At 32.2% G+C, this 22,125-nt stretch overlaps 2 protein-coding genes across 3 annotated transcripts; both read left to right on the forward strand.

The window, feature by feature from the left end:
* Positions 1-4,649: 4,649 nt before the first annotated feature.
* LOC132308252 (dirigent protein-like) lies at positions 4,650-5,526 on the forward strand. The gene has a single exon (XM_059806277.1). The coding sequence runs from the start codon at positions 4,717-4,719 to the stop codon at positions 5,275-5,277; it is 561 nt and encodes a 186-aa protein (XP_059662260.1). The 5' UTR covers positions 4,650-4,716; the 3' UTR covers positions 5,278-5,526.
* Positions 5,527-8,070: 2,544 nt separating this feature from the next.
* Positions 8,071-16,617, forward strand: LOC132308253 (protein PAM71, chloroplastic). 2 transcript variants are annotated; one of them, XM_059806278.1, is made up of 12 exons: positions 8,071-8,278; positions 8,627-8,702; positions 9,812-10,108; positions 11,365-11,418; positions 11,750-11,811; positions 12,819-12,887; positions 13,511-13,562; positions 13,662-13,736; positions 14,285-14,414; positions 14,881-14,951; positions 15,383-15,430; positions 16,251-16,617. In XM_059806278.1, exons 1-12 carry the CDS (start codon positions 8,115-8,117, stop codon positions 16,320-16,322), a joined length of 1,170 nt encoding a protein of 389 aa, XP_059662261.1. In that variant the 5' UTR covers positions 8,071-8,114; the 3' UTR covers positions 16,323-16,617. The 2 variants fall into 2 exon arrangements, with proteins under 2 accessions (XP_059662261.1, XP_059662262.1); XM_059806279.1 differs by lacking the exon at positions 8,627-8,702 and having other exon boundaries at positions 8,159-8,278.
* The last annotated feature ends 5,508 nt before the right edge of the window (positions 16,618-22,125 follow it).

Consider the following 22,125-nt stretch of genomic DNA (forward strand, 5'->3'; position numbering starts at 1 on the left):
TTTTCTTATTTATGTAGTTACCATCGGAAAAATGGACTATTGACTTGACTTTAATAGACTATAAAATCTCATCCTTAATGTATAAAAAACAAATAAATTTAATTTGTATTCTTTAATAGCCTTAGGATGATGTGTAAGTTTTATAGAATTGGAGCTTTAAAATTAGAATATGTGAAATTTAAAAAAATAAAAAAATAAGAAAATTGAATTAAATTTTTTTCAAATTCTTCCAATTTCAATTTCAATGTTCAAATTATGTGCAGTTGAACACAACTTTAATAGAAAGGTCTCTATGAATGCGAGTATTTTTTTTTTTTTTTAAAGAAAAAGAAAAGTAAAGTAAAGGAAAAGGAAAAGGAAAAGGATGTAAGGTATCTGAATTTAATTAAATAAAAAATGATAATCACTCTTACCGAATAGTTTGACTTAGTCAATTCAGTGTAAAAAGAGTTCTTATATATTTGAATTGAAAAAATAATCCATCAATTGACATCAAAAGAAATGACAAATGAAGTCGAAATTGATGCCAGATTAGGACATTGTTCATGTGATACTGGCTTGGATTTCAAACGAATTAGAGTAAAAGATTGGTTCATGAATAGATATAAAATGCTTTAATTAGAATAACAATTCCTACTAAAGAAAGCACTTACAAAGATCTCACCTACCATATAGTAACAAACACTGAATGTCTTTTGAAATATTTGTCATTTGGACTGTATGATGCCACTAAAACCAAAATCAAACACCTACCACCACCAATCCTCGACCAGAATTGAATAGAAAACTTTGGTGAGATAAGAGAATCAGGGGACCATAAATCAAGTTCTTCCATGTGGTCCAAAACTTTAAAATTATTTCTAAGCCAAGTTGAGAATATGGAATATGCTCATAGGTCTTCGTCACAACTTTCTTGGAATAGCTTTATTTGGAAAGATAGTGAGTGTTAAGAAGGTTAATAGTTTTGTAGTCTAGCGTATGATTCGAATGAGTAGATTAATGGGGTTTTTTTTATTATTAATATTTTTATTTTTTTAATATTTTTATTTTTTCACAATCTTGAAAATTATTTTTGGATAACTAAATCAACTACACGGATTCATTTGTTTTCTATTTTAATCACATTTAGTTAACAATATTTAAGTGCGACAATATGAAATACGGCCATTGATTATGATCCTGATCGATCAATTACTAGTTAACATCTAAGTAAAAACACTGACTAGCGATTAGTTTCAAAAGTAATAGTCTGGGGATCACATAATAATTTCTCATAATATATCAACATTCCAATTTGTATAGAATAATCTAATTTGGTCTTTATGCCACCATTCAACCCTCTTTAACAGGAATCACATTATGGTAATGATGATTTTATTTATTTATTTATTTATTTATTATTAATCTTCTTCTATTAGGGTACTTTCAAGTTCTTTTGTATGCCAGATAGTCATTTGTTCTCGATTTGAAAAAAAAAAAAAAAAAAAAAAAAAAAAAAAAAAAAAAAAAATTGTATTGTTGTATGAAAAGATAAAATTTTATTGTTATCATATATCATCGTTAATTAATACATGCCTTCTACTGACTAAATACACGTAATAAGAGGCTAGCTAATATAAATTGTCGAAAAAAAATATAATACTCCCTACGAATTGTAATTTGTACGACTCAACTTTATTAGTTAGCAGATGCTTCGATAGTTCAGTGAATTAGTGTCTCAGTGTATTTTGGAGTATCAGACTTTAACATATACATTTACTAATCTAATTTTTAACACTTCTTGTCTTTTATTTTGTTATTTTTATTATTATTATTATTATTATTGTTTGGAGGAAATTGAAGCAAATGCGTATATATAATGTATAACATGTACAGTGTGAAAAGGCCCAAGAACAAAAGGATCCAATTAGCCCCAAAGCACAAAATAGTTCAAGTTATAAGAACATAAATACCTGCCCAAGCCCAATTCATTTTTTTTTTTTGGGGTACCAAGCCCAATTCATTGAAAATTAGTCTTCTGTAATCATCCTTCAACTAACCGTTGTTAGTAAAAAATCAATTTGTCGTTAGACCCTAACAGTAAGTTCATATGAGGCTAAAGCCTCGATTCGATCCCTTCTTCAGGTGGTGACGGAGGTGGTCGAAACTAGTAAGTCCAACTCATGGTGTCAACACAAAGTCCTTCAATTTTAGGGTTACGAGTTTCTCTTTGACATTGGCAATGATCCTATGTAGGACCTGTGCTTGAGTGAGATGAGAAATGTTTTGAAAGATTCTTGAATTGCGTTCCATCCACATAAGGTAGATCATACTTTCTCTGTTCCTTTTTTTGTTTTTGTTGTCCGCTTCGTAAATTGTGACACACACACATAAAGTAGATTATACTTCCTCCGTCCCTTTTTTGTTGTCCGCTTTGTAAACTATGACTAAGGGAATAACAAAAATCGATTCCCTTTGTTTTTTTCCAATGGTGAGCTGCCCAATTTACAAATGAATTCTAGTTAGGGATATGTAAAATGCACATTTTGATTTGATGACAGCCGATCGATATTGGTTGGATGAATTGGCAAGCAAAAAAGAGATGCGAGTGATTGTCAGTGTCAGCATTGCATAGTGTACAAAGGTTATCAAGCCTGAGATAGATGGCATAATTCTTGTCCATTGTAGTGAAGCTGCTATATATATATGTTTAGGAACATGTGGGGATAGAGATAGAGTGAGAAAGAATAGTTGCGTATGCTTTAAGTGAATTACAGTACCCATTAGAGAGGGACCATATGACGATATCATCATAAGATGGATTATGAGCGCCAATACAATCAGAGCCGATAAACACCAGATTGTATACGACCAAGATGTAGCATATATATCGACCCCACAATACCTCCACAATACACGGAATATTCTAATTTTATTACCGGCTCATTTCATATATATATATATATATTCTACATCAAGAACCATCACTTCAATCCGTACCAAAGGAAGTTAGTAGAGATCAAAGTATCCCATACTACGTACATTGGCTTTATACTGGTTGATTGGCTATTCTTTCTTAACTACCTCCATTAAATAAATTTCCGAACAGGCATGTACATACTCCATTAAAATCTGGAATATGTCCAAATTCCAGATTTTGTGCTACGGTCTATAATTAAGTTGGTCAAGCTTTTTATGGTAGGTGACAAATATGAAGTGGTTAATTGTTAGACGACTTGTTTACTATTTATTAATCTTTTACGAGTATTATTTTTTTATTCTTTTATCTTTCTGCATGAAATTATTGCATGGTTGGTCACAATATTGGTAGATGTCAATATATTTCATAGTACAAATAATGATGGGTCACCTTCTATGGATCGGAATTCCTCAAAATAGGAAAAATCAAAATTGTCACTACTGTATTTTTTTTTTTTTTTTTTTTTTTCTTATTTATCTATTTTTATATTTTTTATCATGACAAATAAAGCACACACAAATTAACCTCTTCCTGGTTTTTTTATTTTTTATTATATGGTATCTCTAAAGTATCACCATGCATGACACAACTAGTACTTGTGAGAGTTGAAGAGGTATTTTTGAATGATAAGAGATTGATTATTAGGTGATGGGTGCTTTCTGCTCTAACTTAAAAACTTAAATTATTAGGTACGTAATACTAACATTTAACTCATATATATTTAATTTTTCATCCGGATTCAACATAGGACAATACATCTCTAATAACTAAATGTGAGGGGAACCTTTAACTTCATTGGAGCTGCGAAAATAATAAAAAATAAACAAATATCGGTTTTCGGAGTGTGACTTAAGTCTTCTTCATAATAAAGGAGAGTTGGGAATTTGATAACAACATGTGCTAATCATTTACACAAGTGATTGTAAAATGAGCTGTTGGGACAATATTTTTGTAGTACTCAAAATTGGTTGAACACGAGTTAGGTTACCCAAACCACACTCTGAAGATTGATGACAGAAAAGATGTAAGTAGCTGCCAACCATGTCAACACAAAAATATTAAGGAGGTTACTAATTTTGTAATTGATTGGGTGGGAGTTAAGTACCAAACTCACAACTATATGTGGATAAACATGATGGAGCTGGTAGTTAGACATGAGGAAATTTGGGTGGTGGCCCTGGTGGTTTAAAAACAAGTAATTATCGTCACAAAAGTGTGTAATCATGTTTAATATTTCTTATGCCTAATCATAAAATGCGGTGAAGAAAATGAAATGAAATTTTATATGGCATCTTCTGTTGCATAGATCTTCAAAAACTATTGCTTAAAAATGTGACTTGCCCACAAATTTGGTTCACTTCTTTTGAGTTTTGTAATGTCATTCATGAGCTAGACAGTCACACAATCAATTGTGTGACCTTATAACTTGATCTGCAATACAGATAATATTTTATATTAATATGAGCCAATCCATTTATAGAGATCGGCATATATGGTCCCCTAGTAAGTAGTAACTAGTGTATCTAATGATTGTGTAAGTCTTAGACTTAAAGCTAACAAAAAGGAACAATATTGACGTGGAGGATAGAAATTTCTTGTGAAGTCATCAAGAAAATTTCTTACAAGTCAAGCTTTAGGACAATTTCATCATAAAATAACACTAACAATTCATTATATAAAGAGATTGGATAATATTATAACCTCCACACTCAGAGCATTTACTTGCTGCATTCTCTAGCAAGCACACTAGCTCAGTAATGGGAACTAAAATTCTGATTTCAGTTCTCTCTCTCTTCTTCCTCATTTTCATATCTTCAGCCTCTCCGAGCCATAAAACCAGGACTCGTCGCCCTTGCAAGAGGCTGGTCTTTTACTTCCACGACGTCATCTACAATGGCAAGAACTCCAAGAATGCCACTGCAGCCATAATAGGGGCACCGGCTTGGGGCAACAAGACCATATTGGCGGGAAAGAACCATTTTGGGGACTTGGTTGTGTTCGACGACCCCATTACACTAGACAACAATCTACACTCGACCCCTGTTGGCCGCGCACAAGGCTTCTACATCTATGACAAGAAAGACATTTTCACTGCGTGGCTCGGATTCTCCTTCGTTTTCAACTCGACGGAGCACAAGGGCAGCATCAACTTTGCTGGAGCCGATCCGTTGATGAACAAAACTAGGGATATTTCAGTGGTTGGTGGAACTGGTGACTTCTTCATGGCTAGAGGGGTGGCCACTTTGATGACTGATGCATTTGAAGGGGAAGTCTATTTCCGGCTTCGCGTGGATATTAAGTTGTACGAGTGCTGGTAACAAAGCTTATTTGTGGCTTATTTTGCAGTGATCTGTGGAATCCTTTCACAAATAATTTTTATCATTAAAAGAGCTTAATAGCTTATTCATTGCAGATTTTAGATATTATTGGGGATTAGTTCATTAAGGCCCCATTTCTTAAGGGTTTTTTTTTTTTTCAATTTGAAGCTAGTTACTGCAAGTCTTCAACTTTGTAATGATAATAACAATTTGATATAGATTTTCTAAGCATCAACCAGTTTGTGGATTATTGTGTTTGTCTTGTGTTTGTATCTGTTTGCAAGGGTGAAAAAAAAAACATTCTCAATTTTTTTTTTTTCTTTGTATAAGTCTTTTTTTGTTTTTCCCTTTAAATGGTTTGCATGGAAAGGGTGTTAGTTGTGAAATGAGACTATCACTATTTAAAATTATGACAAATAAGGCCCCCGATGCTTGAATGCATGCAGGGAACGTCAAGACTAATTATGTAAGTGTGAAATAAAGTTGAGATGAAGAGCACTGAATCGGTAGTTTGAATATGAAATTGGAGAAAATTTAGTATAAAATTCAAATAAAAAAATATCTAATTTCATATTCAAATTACGGATTCAGTGCTCTTTATGAATATGAGTTTTTCTCAATTTTATTTCACACTTACATAGATGATAGTCTTGGCACAAAATTCGAACAAAAAATCATCTAATTTCAAATTCAAATCACCGTGTTCTCTCAAAAGCAACATCAAATAATTGTTTTCAGATTCCAATTGATTTAGAAGCATTGCAAGAAGGGTTCAGAGAAGGAATACTATTTACTGGATTTGAGCAAAAGGAATGGAATGGTGTTATATAGTATGAAGTTTTTGATATCAATGACAAGCGTTTTTTGTCAAACTTAATGACATACTTGATAATTGATATCATGTCAAGAATCTGATTGTTCTAAAATTAAATTCACTATATTACAACAAAGATGTAATACGACAAACCTTATGTGCATCAGTTCAAGAAAACAAAACAAAAAAGAAGAAGAAGAAAGAAGAAGGATTTGCTTATTAGTTTAGTATTTCCCATTAAATTTTTCTCATTGAAAAAGCTTAATAGCTTATTCATTGAAGATTTTAGATATTATTGGGGATCAGTTCATTAATGCCCCCATTTCTTAAGTTATTTTTTATTTTTATTTTTATTTTTTTTTTCCAATTTGAATCTAGTTACTGCAAGTCTTCAACTTTGTAATGATGATAACAATTTGATTTAGATTTTTTAAAGCATCAACCAGTTTGTAGATTATATTTTCAATTTTTTTTTTTTTTTTAATTTGTTTAAGTCCTTTTTTGTTTTTTCCTTTAAATGGTTTACATGGAAAGGGTTTTAGTTGTGAAATGAGACTATCACTATTTACTTGACTTGTTCTATCTGAGGAAATAAAATAGACTCTCAAAACTATGGCAATAAGGGCTCCATGATACTTGGCTGCAGGGGATGCCAAGACTCTCATTTATGTAGTGTGAAATAAAGTTATAAAAAACTCATATTCATGAACAGTATTGATTCGGAACTTTGAATTTAAAAGTAAAAAAAAATTTAGTAATGAAATAGCGATATATAACTAGTCTGAAATTTTTAATATCAATAACAAACATTTTATGTCAAACTTATGAGTTATGACATACTTATAATTGATATCATGTTAAAAATCTGATTATGCTATAACTAAATTCACTACATTACAACAAAAATGTAATACCACAAACCTTATGTGCATCAGTTCAAGAAAACAAAACAAAAATAATAATAATAATAATAATAATAAATAAAAAGAGGAAGAAGAAGAAAGAAGAAGAAAGAATCACAGTATCACCCTCATCGTTGCTCTGTTTATTTTGTGAAATTACCAAAACACCTATATATTTTAGTAAAATATGTTAATTGAATTTTTTGTATTAAATATATAATCAACTTTCTAATTCTCTTAGATTGATTTCTCATTTTGCCCTGAATTCTTTTCAGTAATAAATTAACTGAATACTGAATATACTTTTTTTAAAAAAAAAATTAATTCATTGAAATGGGAAATAAGAACTGGGAGAATTCAAAGAGGAATAGGGATTATGGGTGTGATAACGAAGAATGTTATGCTAAATAGTGATGGGAAGGGCTCATCCAGTTGCCATTATTATAATATACTTAAATAATTTTTTACCTACATTGTGTGTTTGGATGGGATTAACAGAGATAAAATAATAATAATAATAATAATAACAATAATAATAATAAATGATAGGGCCAATGACGCTTGGGAGAGTTAAATTGAGAGAAAAAGATGAAAGGGAGGAATCCCTCACTTGATATAACTCCAGAATTAAGAAGATGGGAGAAAAAGTATGGTGGTTTATTTTGATAATACCAAAACTAGCATTCACAAATAAATATATAGATTTGTTGTTACATTCAAGACCTAATTATATAAAAGTGTGAGATAATAATTTGATTATTATTATTACCTTTTCTTTTTTTCCATCCAAACAAAAATGACTATCCCTCTTTTTCTTTTGTCTCCTATCTATCCTACGATTAATAAAAATTATTAATATCTTAATTAACACTATACTTTATTTTCTTTCTTACGCATCCGAACGCACTTTAGAGCTCGAATCCTCCCATGGTCTTTGAGAATTGTGACAGCTCCAAACAATTTATTTTTATTTCTTATTCAAGGGTAAATAGGTAAAAGTAAATTTTTAAAAGTAAAATGGTGAAAAGAGCAAGAGACTGTCTCTTCAGATTGCTTATCTATAAGGCGCTATCGTTCCAAAGCGGGAGTCCAGAACCAATCAACCAAAAGGTAGAGAGAGAATGCGGAGCATAACGCTCTCTTCAGAGAGCGTGTTACCGAGCACGCATTCACCGCCTTCATCGTCCTCTCCTAAGCCTCTCAAATCAGTACACTTTTGTTTCAATTCTTGCTTCAACCATCGCAATTCGAAACTCTCTCACTGTAGTCCAATTCTCCTCTCCAGGTTATTTCCCATTTTTCTCTTTCTAAATTCCCTTTTCTTCTAGTTTCGGATTCAATTCTGAATCAATAACATTAGAGATTTTTTTTATTCTTTGTTTTGCCGTTCTTTATTCAATTGTTTTTGTGAAATGAATTATATGTCTACTACAATTTTGCACTCCTATTGTAGTTTAGAACTGTAAATTTAAGACCTTGAAGCCCAAAATTCTTGTTTTTGGCTTTCTTCTAGTGAATATTGTTTATAATGAAATCACTTTGTATAACCTTCCTTTTCCTTGATAAAGTAGATAACAGAGTATATTAAGTGCCAAAGATAGAAAGTCTCAGGGTTAACTTTTTGCAATTTCAGGTATTCAAGACAGCAATGTGTGAACATATATAATAAGCGATTGCGGCACTTTTTACAGACTGATTCGCATGGACACGTAACTTTTCTTTATACCCCCGTGTCTCTTTCTTCTTACTTCTCACCACTACTAAAACACGAGACCAAATAATTACTCAAAAGAATTATTTTCACTACCTAGGATCAATACTACAAAAAGATGGGAAGTTAGATGCTGATGTTGAAATTCGGATTGGAGCAGGGTAGACAAAATGGAGGCAAGCTAGTGGTATCCATTTTGACTAATGAATACCAAATAAATAAATTTTAACCAAAAAATAAAAATAAAAAATTCTATAGAAGGGTTATTAGGCCAAGCCATGTTGTGTATGGAGCAGAATGTTGGGCTTCGAAAAAGGGACAAATACAACGTGTTCATGTAGTGGAAATGAGGATGCTACATTTGATGATAGGAGTAACTAAAAGAGATAAGATAAATAATGAGCGTGTGAAGGGAACATTAGGTATAGCTCCTAAAGATGATAAAATTGGTGAAAGTAGACTTAGGTGGTATAGTCATATTCAACGGAGACCCGATGATGCATTGGTTAAAAGAGGAAGAGTTGTTTGCCTAGAATGCAAACGACAAAGAGGCCTACCAAAACTTACGTGGGATGAAGTATCAAGTAATTAAAAATGATTTTTAAAATTTAAATTTAAGAGAAGACATAGTGTATAATGGGAAATTATGATGATGATGATGTTAGTTAGAGCAGTTGACAATTTCATTATGTCATTTTTGGGGTTACGATGTGCGGCAGCATTCCCTATTACTTTCATATAAGTTTGCACTAGCCAATTGGTCCTTAAATAATTTAGACTGGGTTTTTAGAAATGAAAATTCTGATATTTAACAAGTTTATGGTCACTAGCTTAGCAAATCATAAATGATGAATGTACGAAAACTACATCAGACAGTTGCAAATTGCAACTAGTACTGCAGCCTCCAGATATATTCTCACTCTTTGAATGGAATGGATGACAGATTGTGCTTGATTCCTCTATACTAAGTGAATGGAAGCTTGATTACTTTTGCATATTATTATGTTTAACACTGATCAATTAAATTCTACATTTTAAACCTAAACTGTTGATATTTTCATCCTTGTTTTCTGTGTTTTCATGCTGAAATTGTAAGTTTTGAGGCAGGAGTTCAGGTTCATTAATTACAGTAAGTGCGAAGCAAAATCAATGCAAAATGTTGATGACTGCAGTGTCCTTGACAAATCACCTTCTGACAGCAAAAAGAGAAGGAAATATTGGATACCTGTGGATGTCCCGGTTGTGAATACAACATTCCGTAATTATTTAATGTTTGCCATGCTCTTTGGGTTGTTTGCATTTGAAGACACTCAACAGGCAGTTGCTGGTTCAGATTTTGCCAGTGGATTGCAGTCACTTCCAGTTTTAGGGGACCTCGGTGATATTAGCACAGGTTTTGCTTCAGTTAGGAAAATCTCCCTGTAACTTCTTTGATTGGCATTTTTGTTGATGTAACTTGTAAAACCAAAATTGTTGTTGATGCATTTTCTTAATCAAGAAATAAGTTGGAACTTAAAGTGACTTCCATTTTAAAAGCCTGGAACTCATTTATGATTTATTGCCCATCAAACTTTTGTTGTTTATATTAGACACGTGCATTATCTTCTTATGTGGATTGCATGCATGGGAGTTTATCTTTTTTTCCTCAAAATCAGAGGTAGTTATAATCATAGCATTATAACAGATCTAAATTACTGTATTATTATTATTTTTAGTTTCTCCTTTTAGGAATTAACCCCTTAGGAGGATAGTTATAATAAAGTAATAAACAATGCACCGCAGTCATGAGAGAACCCCTATGTGGCTGCTGGAGGGAGTTGGATTTGTAGTATTATGTTTCCCTTCCAATTTTTACCTAACTCTATGGGACCTTATTGATCAGAAATGTAGGATGTGGAGTCCAACAGGGTTTTGATTGCTGGATACAGATTGTTGCTGGTGGCTTACTCTTCTTTCCCATGTGAAAATATGTTCTTAGTTCCTTGATATTCATAGAACCTTTGTATACTATGGTGATTTTCTTTCCTTTTTTTTTTGGTCGAACAAGAAGTAAAATTTGTTGATTTCATGATTGTAGGATCATTATCATGATTCTTTATTCTTTAATTTTCATAATTGGACCTCTTTCTTAGAAGTCCGGTCCCGTAGACAAATCACAAATATGATAAATCATGGAGGAATGTTCAGACCATGTTGCATTATGCACATTTTATCTTGTTCCGTCCCCGAGATTGCATTTCCCTTTCGTATATGTGACTAATATCAAAAATCACAAGAGAAATCTGAAAATTTTAAATGCTTTTCAGTAAAAGCTGCAGAATCAATCTTGGGAGAAGAATCATTAACTTGTAGGTGATTATCTAGTTCTTAAGCTGACCAAACAAGCCAAACAACATAGGACAATAGTGAGCTTTCACCATCCTACATGAGTTCTTTGAGTGGCATAATTTTTAGTTTTCAGTGGTCAAAGTTTTACAGATTTTTTGCACCCCAGCTGAGGAATTCCATTTCAATATAATATACTTACAGCAGTAGTTATTTGCTTATGCAAAGCCCTGCATAGAAAAACACAATTTATTGCCCTTTTTACCTGAATTACATTTTTTTGTATAAGCATGCAAATTCCACTGACTAACATCATGTATGTGTTCATGTTGCAGGCATTCTTGCTGATTTTTTTCTCTGAACTGGGGGATAAAACCTTTTTTATTGCGGTAAGAGAGCACCTGTCAACAGTTTGTGGGACTATCTTTTCATAAGTTTTCGAATAAATATTTTCTGTGTTAATTGAGTGAATGTAATCAATGTATATGCATATGTCTTGGGAAATTTGTTATTAGAACATCAAAAGCAGTATTCGATCAGACATATGAACTAAACTTTCTATCTAGCCTATCTTCTTGACCACAATGTTTTCTCAAAGTAAACAGTTCTTAGCTTACTTCTATCCTTTCTGCTTTTCAAACATGTTCTCTTTTTTATTTTTTATTTTTTTCTATTTTTTCTGAACTTACTCAAATATTGGATATTTCATGTCTTGACCAGGCGCTTTTAGCAGCTAGGAATTCTGCTGCCATTGTTTTCCTTGGGACTTTTGGTGCACTTGGGTACGTTATTCTTTTCTACACATGGTGATCTAGATTTTAGTTGTTTTTGAAGCCTTGTCTTAATGGGATTCAATTGCTATTTTGCATGTATGCCTTCTTAACTGTTAAGTTACTTTGTACTTTTGTAGATTTTAGAGACGCATATTACGACAAAGAAGAGGTTTTGGGAAGCAGACTCCTATACCTTGAGAAATAGCACATAAATATTAGGTGTAAATTACCGTCACCTCCCTTGAGGTTCGCAATTTGCACCCACAGATTAAACTTTGGTCTACTTCCCCTAAAATTTGATAAAATATAAACGTAGGTCTGTATATCCATTAAGGAATTTTTATTTGATACCAAACTTGCTCTTCCTAAAAGTGAAATTGCTGGTTTACTCTTCTAATCCTTTTTAATGTTGATGATTATCCTATATTTTGTTATATATTAACTGCCATTCCACAAATAGGGTAACCAGATTATGGAGGTCAAAGAGGAGAGATAGGACATAGGGTTACTGTTACATGACATCAGTAGGTCAGATATTAATTGTTATAGTACTTAGGGAGGGAAATTTTGTCTTTTACATCTGATTGCAAGTTGTCAAGTCATTAACTCTTATAGGGCTGTGAGAGTGATTTATGTGATAGTTTAATCTGAGGGTGAAAATTACAAACCACGGGAGAATTCAGGGTAATTAACCATTATATATTTAAAATATGTTACTTCAATTCCAACGTAGTTCCCCTCGTGACTTGCTAATATGGCTTTCAAACTGTTAATAATTCATAACAGCCCCAATCTTACTAAATGCAAGATCATTTAACATTTCTTTTATTAAGAACACATTCTTCGTTTTCTGATGAGTTCATCATTATATTAAAATAACAAATCAACAACTTTGATTTCATCATTATCGTGCAGTTGTTGAAGAAATATATTTAATGCAATACTCTTAAAATAGTAAAAGTACATATGGAATATTTATTTCCTTGAACTCATGAATTGTCGGCTTATCATGGCAGGGTAATGACAATCATATCGGTTGTCCTTGGGCGAACTTTTCATTATGTTGATGATATCCTTCCATTCAGGTATTCCTTGAGATTCTGATTTTGTAATTCGGGAACTTTGTTATGAGATTGGAGAATCTTTTTATGGGACTTGGTTGTGGACGTTCAGTTAGTGGCATGCTACCTAACTCAGTAGACATGCAGATAGATAGGGATCTTGTAATTAGTCTTGCCCAGAATATCTTTTTCTTTCAGTAGGTAAGGATGATCATTATTTAGGAATAATGGAAAATATACCAGGCTCAGTGCATGCCATCAACACCCTGGATAGAGTAACATAATATTTAAACAATTGAATTATTGTACGCATCCATCTGGCAAAATTTTCCAGCACCAGTGATTGCATCACTCTGCATCTTCATGAAAAGGATTGGTTCTGTTCGCAAGGTTATGCATGGTTAAACTCATCGTTGTGTGGCAGGCAAACTGCCTAGATGTGACCCATAGAGTGATGTGTCCCATCACACTGTGTGTGCATTGCATGTACAGGTTTTGCATCAGTAAACCATCCTCGAGATCTTGACATATCCCTAGATTTTCAATTTAGCAGTAGGTATTGGTGGGTGTCTTTCCTCCCCATTCTAGCTAGAAGATTATCAGTCAGATCATCCAGTGTTATCCTAATATAGTTTTCTGAATTACAGATTTGGTGACACCGATTTGCCTATTGATGACATTGCTGCAGTTTGTCTTTTGGTATCTAATGGCTTCCAATTTTTAGCTTAATGACATTAATTATTACTCTATTTTTAGAAGGAAATTGGTGTCACAAGTCCAATATTGTAATTATTGCAGGTATATTTTGGGGTTTCAAGCTTGCTTGAAGCCACCTCCGGTGATGGCCTAAAGGCAGAAGAAGAACAGAAGGAGGTGAATTTTCTACCATAATGTATGATTTATTTGGATGTTAAGCAGCATAAAAATCCTGATGTAAATTTCATCTTCTTCAAATAAATTTCATAAAGTGGTTAAAAGGACAATTCATATGCAATAAGAATTCTCTATACTTTGCAGGACCCTTTTCTCAAAGATAATTGGTGTGTCAACTTGTCAACCTAATACCTGTGTCTGATACTGCTTGGGACACTAAGTACACCTTTACATGCTTCCGTCTAAAATTTGCTTAAGAATCAGCATATTATGCCACTTAATCAAAAGTGTAGTTTTCTTTATTATTTTACAACTTGAAATTTGTGAAGTAACCACATTGAGCGAAAAGAAAATCAAATTGATTTGTTAAATTATGATATTTTCTCATTCTGCTATCTACTTTTTCTTTTCCTTTCTTCTTTTTCTTCTTCTATCTCCCCAACCCTCTTTTGCTCTCTTTTTCATCACACTACTATGGTTTACCACTGAGGTTAGCAGTATCCTAGCAGACAGTTTTAGATTCATTTCATGTTTTCATTTTGAACCAGGCAGAGCTGGCAGTATCAGAACTTTCAGGGAATGGTGCTGGGATTTTGGCTGCTGCTAATACAGTCATTAGCACTTTCCTGCTAGTTTTTGTTGCTGAATGGGGTGATAAATCATTTTTCTCCACAATAGGTGAGTGATGAAGTTGAAAACTTCAATTTAATTTGATTGCAGATTGATACCACTTCAAGGAATGCTTACCATGATGTCTGAAATTCATGCTTTATGCCACATTTTATGCATGGAATTTTCAAGTCAATTGCACCCCTACATTTTGACCACACTTCAGATGCACACATAATATATATGTGTGTGTGTATATTAATTCATCACTATCAAGCCAAATAGGTACAAGTACTATGATTAGATGGTTGTGTTGGGATCAGTTGACTGGGGTTGTGTCCTTGGGTCCCTGTTATAGAAAAAAAATAGAATTTCAAATTTATATTTTTTGGTCTTTCCTAATTTTTTTAGCAACCAGAAAGGGCAGGCGAGTTCCCATGCAGGACCTTTAACACGACTTATGGATGCTAATCTCCTTGTTCTCATGTGTCATGTTCTCTGAGTCCTATACTAACACAATACTCTTCTTATTCAGCACTTGCTGCAGCTTCTTCACCTCTTGGAGTTATTGGAGGAGCACTAGCTGGTCACGGAGTTGCAACTTTGGTAATTTGTTAATAATTTAACTGCTTATTGCAGCCTCCAGTTAGGAGCTATAATATCAGCAAATTTGCAAGCTAATTTCATATTTAAAAGCAACTTGAGGAATTTTGGCTGAAAAGTTAAACAACTTGCATAATCACTTTAAAATTTGCAACTTGCTTATAATTCTGGAAGCTACTTTAATTTGACTACATGTACAAATTACAAGTTGCTCTCCTTAAAAAATAGAAAAGAAACAATTCTCTTGGCAGTACAGTGTTGGTGACATGGAGATCTCTCATTGGCAATTTTTATTGGATTGTCTTCACTGAAAGTTCATAATCTTACTAATTTCTCTCTTCCCCTAATAAATTGATTGGTTTATTTTCTTTCTTTACGGTAATATGTTGATTTACAGGGGATAGAGCTAATCCCTTACTAATTATTTTGCGCAGCTAGCTGTTTTGGGAGGTTCATTACTAGGTACATTCTTATCTGAGAAGGTGAGATTACTATATCCTCATCTATCAAACAAAAGCATACCTTGCAATATATTATACAACTACTTGGTTCCTTGAAGATATCTCCTGTTCTTTGTTGCAAGGGATATGTTAGTCAGGATGGATCATAAAACTGGCTTCTGCTGCATTCATGAAGAAACCAGATTGACAAACCCTGACATTCTTCGTTGTTAAACTTTACCTGATTTTGCGTCTAACCTAATAATTTAAATATTTTTTAACTTCTCCAGTATAACAAATGTTGGTAGAAAAATTAAAATTATTGTAGTTTTGAAGAAGTTAGAAAACAATAATTGTTAACTCTTTCCAAGTGTCAGTGTCCGACTCAAACTTCAGAATAGTCCAGAGTCTCCAGACCTACCCTCAGTTTTTTCATACATTATTCCCAGATTCTGGTGTATACAAACTATTACTGTTTGCTTCTGAATTTTATGACATCCCTTCCTTTGTTAGCCCATATATTCAAGACACAAATACGTTTAAGATCACCTGCCTCGAATAGTTTATGTTGGGAATGCATGGAGGCTTCTTACCTGCTATATGAAGCTAGCCAATAGATTCATCATCATTGATAGAAAAATGTTTAGCACATTGAATATAACTATCCAACTGATACAAGGAGCATGAGTTAGCAACATTTCAATAATCTCATGCAGGATCTTTTTCTTTTTTTCCCCTTTTCCTTTTTCTTTTCTATTTGGTGTGATCGTTGGATGACTTGTCTCATAAGAAACTATACTTTTTATCCTCAGTAAAATATTATATTGATGAAAATTATAGTTTCCTCTTGTTCATTGTCCAGGTTATTGCCTACATCGGAGGTTCTCTGTTCCTCGTCTTTGCAGTAGTAACATTGATTGAGATAGTGAATTAGAACTGTCGCATTTCTTCTCTCTCAAATAGTTGAATTTGTAGGATTATGTAAATTCATTAAAACAGCATTTGCTTTCACTGGCTGTGTATGAGACTGGAAAATTGTTTCAGAAAATCTGGATTCGTTCATGAACCAGTACATTCGAGCTATTTGGCAGGTAAGCTGCACACATACCACACTGCCTCATGTTGAGGTTGGCTGATGCTTACTTTGTTTTCCTGTTTCTTGAGATCTGAGATTCGTAAATTTCACGTACGTGGTCCCTTTGATATTTATGGTGAATCTTATTAGCTAATTATTTTTGCAGTCGAAGTTGTTTGCCTCCTTCACCCTGCGCCGGAATGTATTGCAAAATGTAATGACAGATCTACCGATTTTATATATATATATATATATTTACCCAAAAAAAAAATGTAATGACAGATAAAAGTCCAGTCCTTTTATTTCACTAAGGTCTCTTGGCAGCTGCTATTTGATTATTGACCCAAGAGTCCAGTGAATTGTTTAAAATTTACCAACATTTTATGGTTTCTTTTCCTTTTGATGAATAGTGCGGGTGTTGAAATTTGTTTTGGTGAAGAGGTAAAAAAAAAAACTGCAGGATGGATCTATAATAATAATATAAAAACACTAAAATTTGCACCCCAGGAGCCTCACAGCTTTTTCTAACATATATTTTTAGATATATTGATGCTATGTTAGGTTGCATGTTTGAATTATTATTATTATTATTATTATTATTATTTAGAATAAATTACATTGACACCTCAAGAGGTTTTGGTCGATGTCACTTAGGTGTGGGTCAACGGCTTTTTTAACAATAACACTCCATGTGGTTTCAATGCCATATTTGCTCCTAATTATTTAATTCAATTAATTTACAAAATATCAACTCTATTAATTGACGAAACTACCAATATCATTAAGCTTCGTTTTTTTTCTCGATAATTATATCATTAAGCCTCTTTTTTTTCGATAATTATATCATTAAGCCTCTTTTTTTTTTTTTTTATTCATTTTAATACCTAGCCACCGACACTTCTCTTTCTTCCCGATCTCTCTCATTCCCCTTCTTCTTACTTTGTTATTTATTTTATTTTTTTGATAAATTGTACCCCTAGTCATTCTTCTCGCCGGTCAAGGAGCTACCGATGGTTGATGGAGGGAAATGTAATTGGTGATGGAGGAGATGGCGGGTAGGGCAAGTTAATTCGCATAATTTGGGAGAAAAATGTTGCGGTGTAGTGATTGTGGTAGTGTTGGATTTGTGATTGAAATGAGTAAGGGACGGAAAATGGGTGTGATAGGAGAGAAGAGAATTGGTGGGAATGGTGATATAAAAACAGTCATTTATTATTATTTTGTCCTGTTGTGGTGGGTCTAAGCTAACTATTGATGTTTGTAAATTTTTTTCTACTATGGTGGTGGTTGTGGTGTTTTTTGGATGTGGTTGTGGTGGTGTCTTGGTTATCAGGGTATTTTTTTTTTTATTTTTATTTTTATTTTTTTTTTGTGGTGGTTTTGGTAGCGTTTGGGTGTGTTGATGGTGTTACCTTGGTGTGGTGATGGCGGTAGCAGGGACAAAGGCAGTTAAGGACCGGAGGGCTCGTGCCCCCCTGAATTTTCTCCCTCTCTTATATTTTATAATAATATATATGATTTTTTATGAAGATATGGAAAGTGCCCCCCCAATTTTCTCATATATGTTTCATTTCTCCCAAATTGTTTCCTTAATTCTTATATTCTATATTTGTAGATTAATTTCATCCCAAAAATATCACTATCATCTCTTTATATACATTAACTTATATACATGTACATTATATTATAAATATATGTTATGGTATACAATATTATAATGCCCCCCCGCCCCCCCAAAAAAAAAAAATCCTGGCTCTGGGTGGTGGTGGTGTTTTCTCGGTGTAGTGGTGCTTATATTCTATATTTGTAAATTAATTTCATCCCAAAAATATCACTATCATCTCTTTATATACATTAACTTATATGCATGTATATGCATGTATATTATATTGTAAATGCCCCCCCCCCCCCAAAAAAAAAAAAATCCTGGCTCCGTCACTGGGTGGTGGTGGTGTTATCTCGGTGTGGTGGTGATTCTGATGGCGTTTGGGACGTATAAATATGGGTTGGTCATGATTGTTTTCAATTTTATTTTTATTTTTATTTTTATTTTTCTAATACGGTGTTTGGGTGTGGTGGTGTACAGACCATAAGCTATCTAACTATTTTTAAAAAATTATTATTATTATTTTACTTTTATGTTAGAGCATCTCCAATGCTAAAATGTTAAATTCGGATGCCAAATCTATATTTTGATAGTGTTACAGTGTCAAAATGCTACATTTTAGCAATTCTACTCCAATAATGCATTTTATGCAAAATACTATTTTTTGACACAATCACTATTTTTTTTCAACTACCATTCCCACCATTCATATTTAGATCAGTAAATGTTAATATTAGGCACATTCTAAATCAAGTTGTAGACATTAAAAGGAAATTAAAATTAAACTTAATTAAAAAGAATAAAATATCTAAAATATCTGGTCAAAAAAGGACCCCTAAAAAAATATATGTATATATATATATATATATATATATGTATAAATTTATATATTTGATTATATTATTATATAATTTTTTTTTCTTTTTCGGAAATTTATATATATTATATGTATATTATATATATTTAATTATATTATTATTAATATATATATATATATATATATATATTTAGGGCAAATCATTTCAACCTCCTCGTCATATATATTTTTAGGGCAAATCATTTCAGCCTCCCCAATCGCCTCCATCTCTATTCTCGTTCAACTCTGAAATTACCCCCCCTCTCTCTCTCTGCAACTGCAAACTACAACAAGAATCAGAAGTTCAAAACCATATCTTTCAGTTTCCATCGCTCGCTGTTCTAGTTCGGGATCGTCGTTCGCAAGCTTCAGCCTCTGTCTCTCAACTCTCAAGCTTGCCCCCTCTCTCTTTCTACAACTGCTAACTTGTACGTATGGGTTTTGTTTTAATTTTTTTTTTTTCTAAATCAACTAAAATCAAGGTCTGTAATTCTTGTTTTGTAAATAAAATCCTATTTGGTGAAATTTTTTATGATCTTTTTTAAATATATATATATATATATATGGCCTTTGAACCCTGGCCTATCTCTCTCTCTCTGAAATAGCAGTAGCTATTTCTTGTGCTATAATTGGCAAAATTTTTGGCAAAGTTAAAAATTGGCAGCCCTTTTAGCACTGCATTGGAGAGCCCCTTTTGAAGTCCCCTTGCTATATTTTAGAAATGAGAGCTCTTTTAGCATTGGATTGGAGATGCTCTTATGGTGGTACAAGTATTGTTAAATATAAACTACATCTATATGTATAGAAGAGTTGAAAAAGTTAGTTTGATCCATTAAACTTAGTTAGATGGTTAAATTTGTAATTTTATGATTTAAATTGAGTTGTTGACAAATTAAGGGGTTAAAAAGGTAATTTTATATGGTTTAAGAGGTCTGTAGGGGTGTCAATGCACATTTTTGAAACCACAAAGGTGTCAATGTAAACATGTAAACAAGTCATTGACGGTCCGTTGAGTGGCATTGACCAAAATCTTAGGGGTGTCTGTGTAATTTACCCTATTTTTTTTAATTTTAAAACATTAATTTTTTTTTTTTTTTAATCATTGGTAAGAAACTCGCACACATCACTCATACACCGCTTTGCTCTATTGATAATTCGAACTCCACCATTCACTTTAAAAGATAAAAAAAATATCACAGGTTCACAAGGTCATCGTCAAAACATTAATTCTATTCAATTGAACATAACATAAAAAATAATAATAAAAAAAAATCTCACATTGTTTTAAGAATTTTGTTTGTTTGTTATACTTTATGGACCATCACTTGTAGGGTCATTTAAATCACAAATTCACGCAGCAAAAGTGAGAACAATACCATTTAAAAAAATTACTTGTATTGTAATTAGTTATTAAGCTTATTAAAGCATCTCCAACAATTTATAAAAATATTTTTTTTTTTATATAAAATATATACTGTCATGTTTAATGTGTAATTTTTTTTTTATATCTAACAATCTATTAAGATATACTGTCATATTACTAATGTGTAAAAATTTTGTGTATTTTACACAATTTTTTTACATAGTATATTTTCTTTTCTTTCCCTTTCTCATTCTATTAACAAATCAACCCTATATTAAGTAAGTGTGTAAAAATTATGTGGAATTCAAGTATGACATTGGTTAAATGTTAGTGAGGAAATATATTTTTACATAAAATGTATAAAACAACTAAAAATAAATAATTTAAAATTTTTGTATAAAACAATTATGATATATCAGATTTATAAATAAAAAAAAAAAATTTACACATCGATTCGAGATGCTCCTATTAGAGTGCAACTTGAAATATATATATTATTGTTATGTTTTGGTGCGCCAAAAAAAAAAAAATTAATTTTGACTTAAACTTATTTAATCAAGGTATAAAGATCGTAAAGTCAATTTAGTTTGGGCTGTGATGAATTCAATTAGAGGTACCCTTGAAATCACGCGACATTATGCGTGGGCCATACAAAGACGGTGACCAGCCGCTGCGGCCTGTTTGATGAGAATTGGAAAACATCTGAGGCATGCTGACGTGTTAGAGAGAGAACGTTTTGGGAATTTCGACTTCGTATCGCCACAGTAATTAACTGAATTTCAGCAGTTAACGGTGAACCCACTCTGATTGGGAACATCTATTGGTTGTTTATTGTGCGATGGGGGATAGAGAAAATATCGGATTTGGACCACCATACTCCATAATATCGTCATTCACGAGGAATATAAAAGGATAATTCTATAAAAATAAATTTTGTAGGTCAAAGATAAAAGAATAGAGTCAAAATTAAATATTTTAAATTAATAAAATTTTATCAAGATCTAAGGCGGACATAAAAATTTACTGTACATTATCTTTTTATTCCCAAAATATCATTCTATTATTATTATGAATGTTTTTTTTTTTTTTTTTTTTTGGTGAAAAGCCCTCTCTCCAATATAATGGAATAACTTTTAATGGTGACCAAACGCCCACAAGACTAGAAGTCTTAATTGTTCCAAAAGCTGCTCAAAAAAAAAAAACAAAAAACAAAAAAACAACCAGCAAACCCATTTCATCATCAATCTCTCACACACCCCTAAACCAGCCCCTTTTGAATGTGTTCATCTGCAATGGCAAAAACAATTCTTTCTTTTTTATTGGCCAACTCTCTCTTTCACCCACCTAACCGGCAAACCTGTATTTTTTTTTTTTTAAATGACCAGAAGTTTTGGATGAATTTATCAAGCTTGTTGGTTGTTCGTTTGAGAAGAAAGATTGTCATAGATAGGTTTCTCTCTACATATGAGGGATAGTAATATAATTTCATAACAACAATAGAAGGGTATTTTGAAAATAAAAATATGATGTACGGTAAATTTCCATCTCCACTTGAGATTTAAAGAAAATTCCATTAATTTAGAAAATTTGATTTTGACTCCATTCTTTTGTCCTTTAATTCCCAAAACTCTATTTTTATGGAATTTATAAAAAAAACCTAGTCATGTAGTTCTACAAAAAAAGTTGCATTGCAGATTTTATATATATATATATATATATATATATTTAAATAATAACAGCAACGTTATTAAAAAGTTGCAAATTAATATATATATATCTTTAAATAATAACAGCAAACGTTATTAAAAAGTGAGATATTAATCATAGATGAAAGTTG

This window comes from Cornus florida, unplaced genomic scaffold, assembly GCF_030987335.1.
Source record: "Cornus florida cultivar Cherokee Brave unplaced genomic scaffold, ASM3098733v1 CherokeeBrave_3.0.0_Hap2_Chr05, whole genome shotgun sequence".
In the NCBI taxonomy this organism is placed as follows: Eukaryota; Viridiplantae; Streptophyta; class Magnoliopsida; order Cornales; family Cornaceae; genus Cornus; species Cornus florida.

What these genes read in the sequence shown, in the direction of transcription:
- LOC132308252 (XM_059806277.1), top strand. Translation starts at nt 4,717, where the DNA reads ATGGGAACTAAAATTCTGATTTCAGTTCTCTCTCTCTTCTTCCTCATT.
- LOC132308253 (XM_059806278.1), top strand. Translation starts at nt 8,115, where the DNA reads ATGCGGAGCATAACGCTCTCTTCAGAGAGCGTGTTACCGAGCACGCAT. An exon ending in TTAGCACAGGTTTTGCTTCA is followed by an intron (nt 10,109 to 11,364) that starts GTTAGGAAAATC and finishes TTCATGTTGCAG; the next exon opens with GCATTCTTGCTGATTTTTTT. An exon ending in GATGATATCCTTCCATTCAG is followed by an intron (nt 12,888 to 13,510) that starts GTATTCCTTGAG and finishes TCTGAATTACAG; the next exon opens with ATTTGGTGACACCGATTTGC.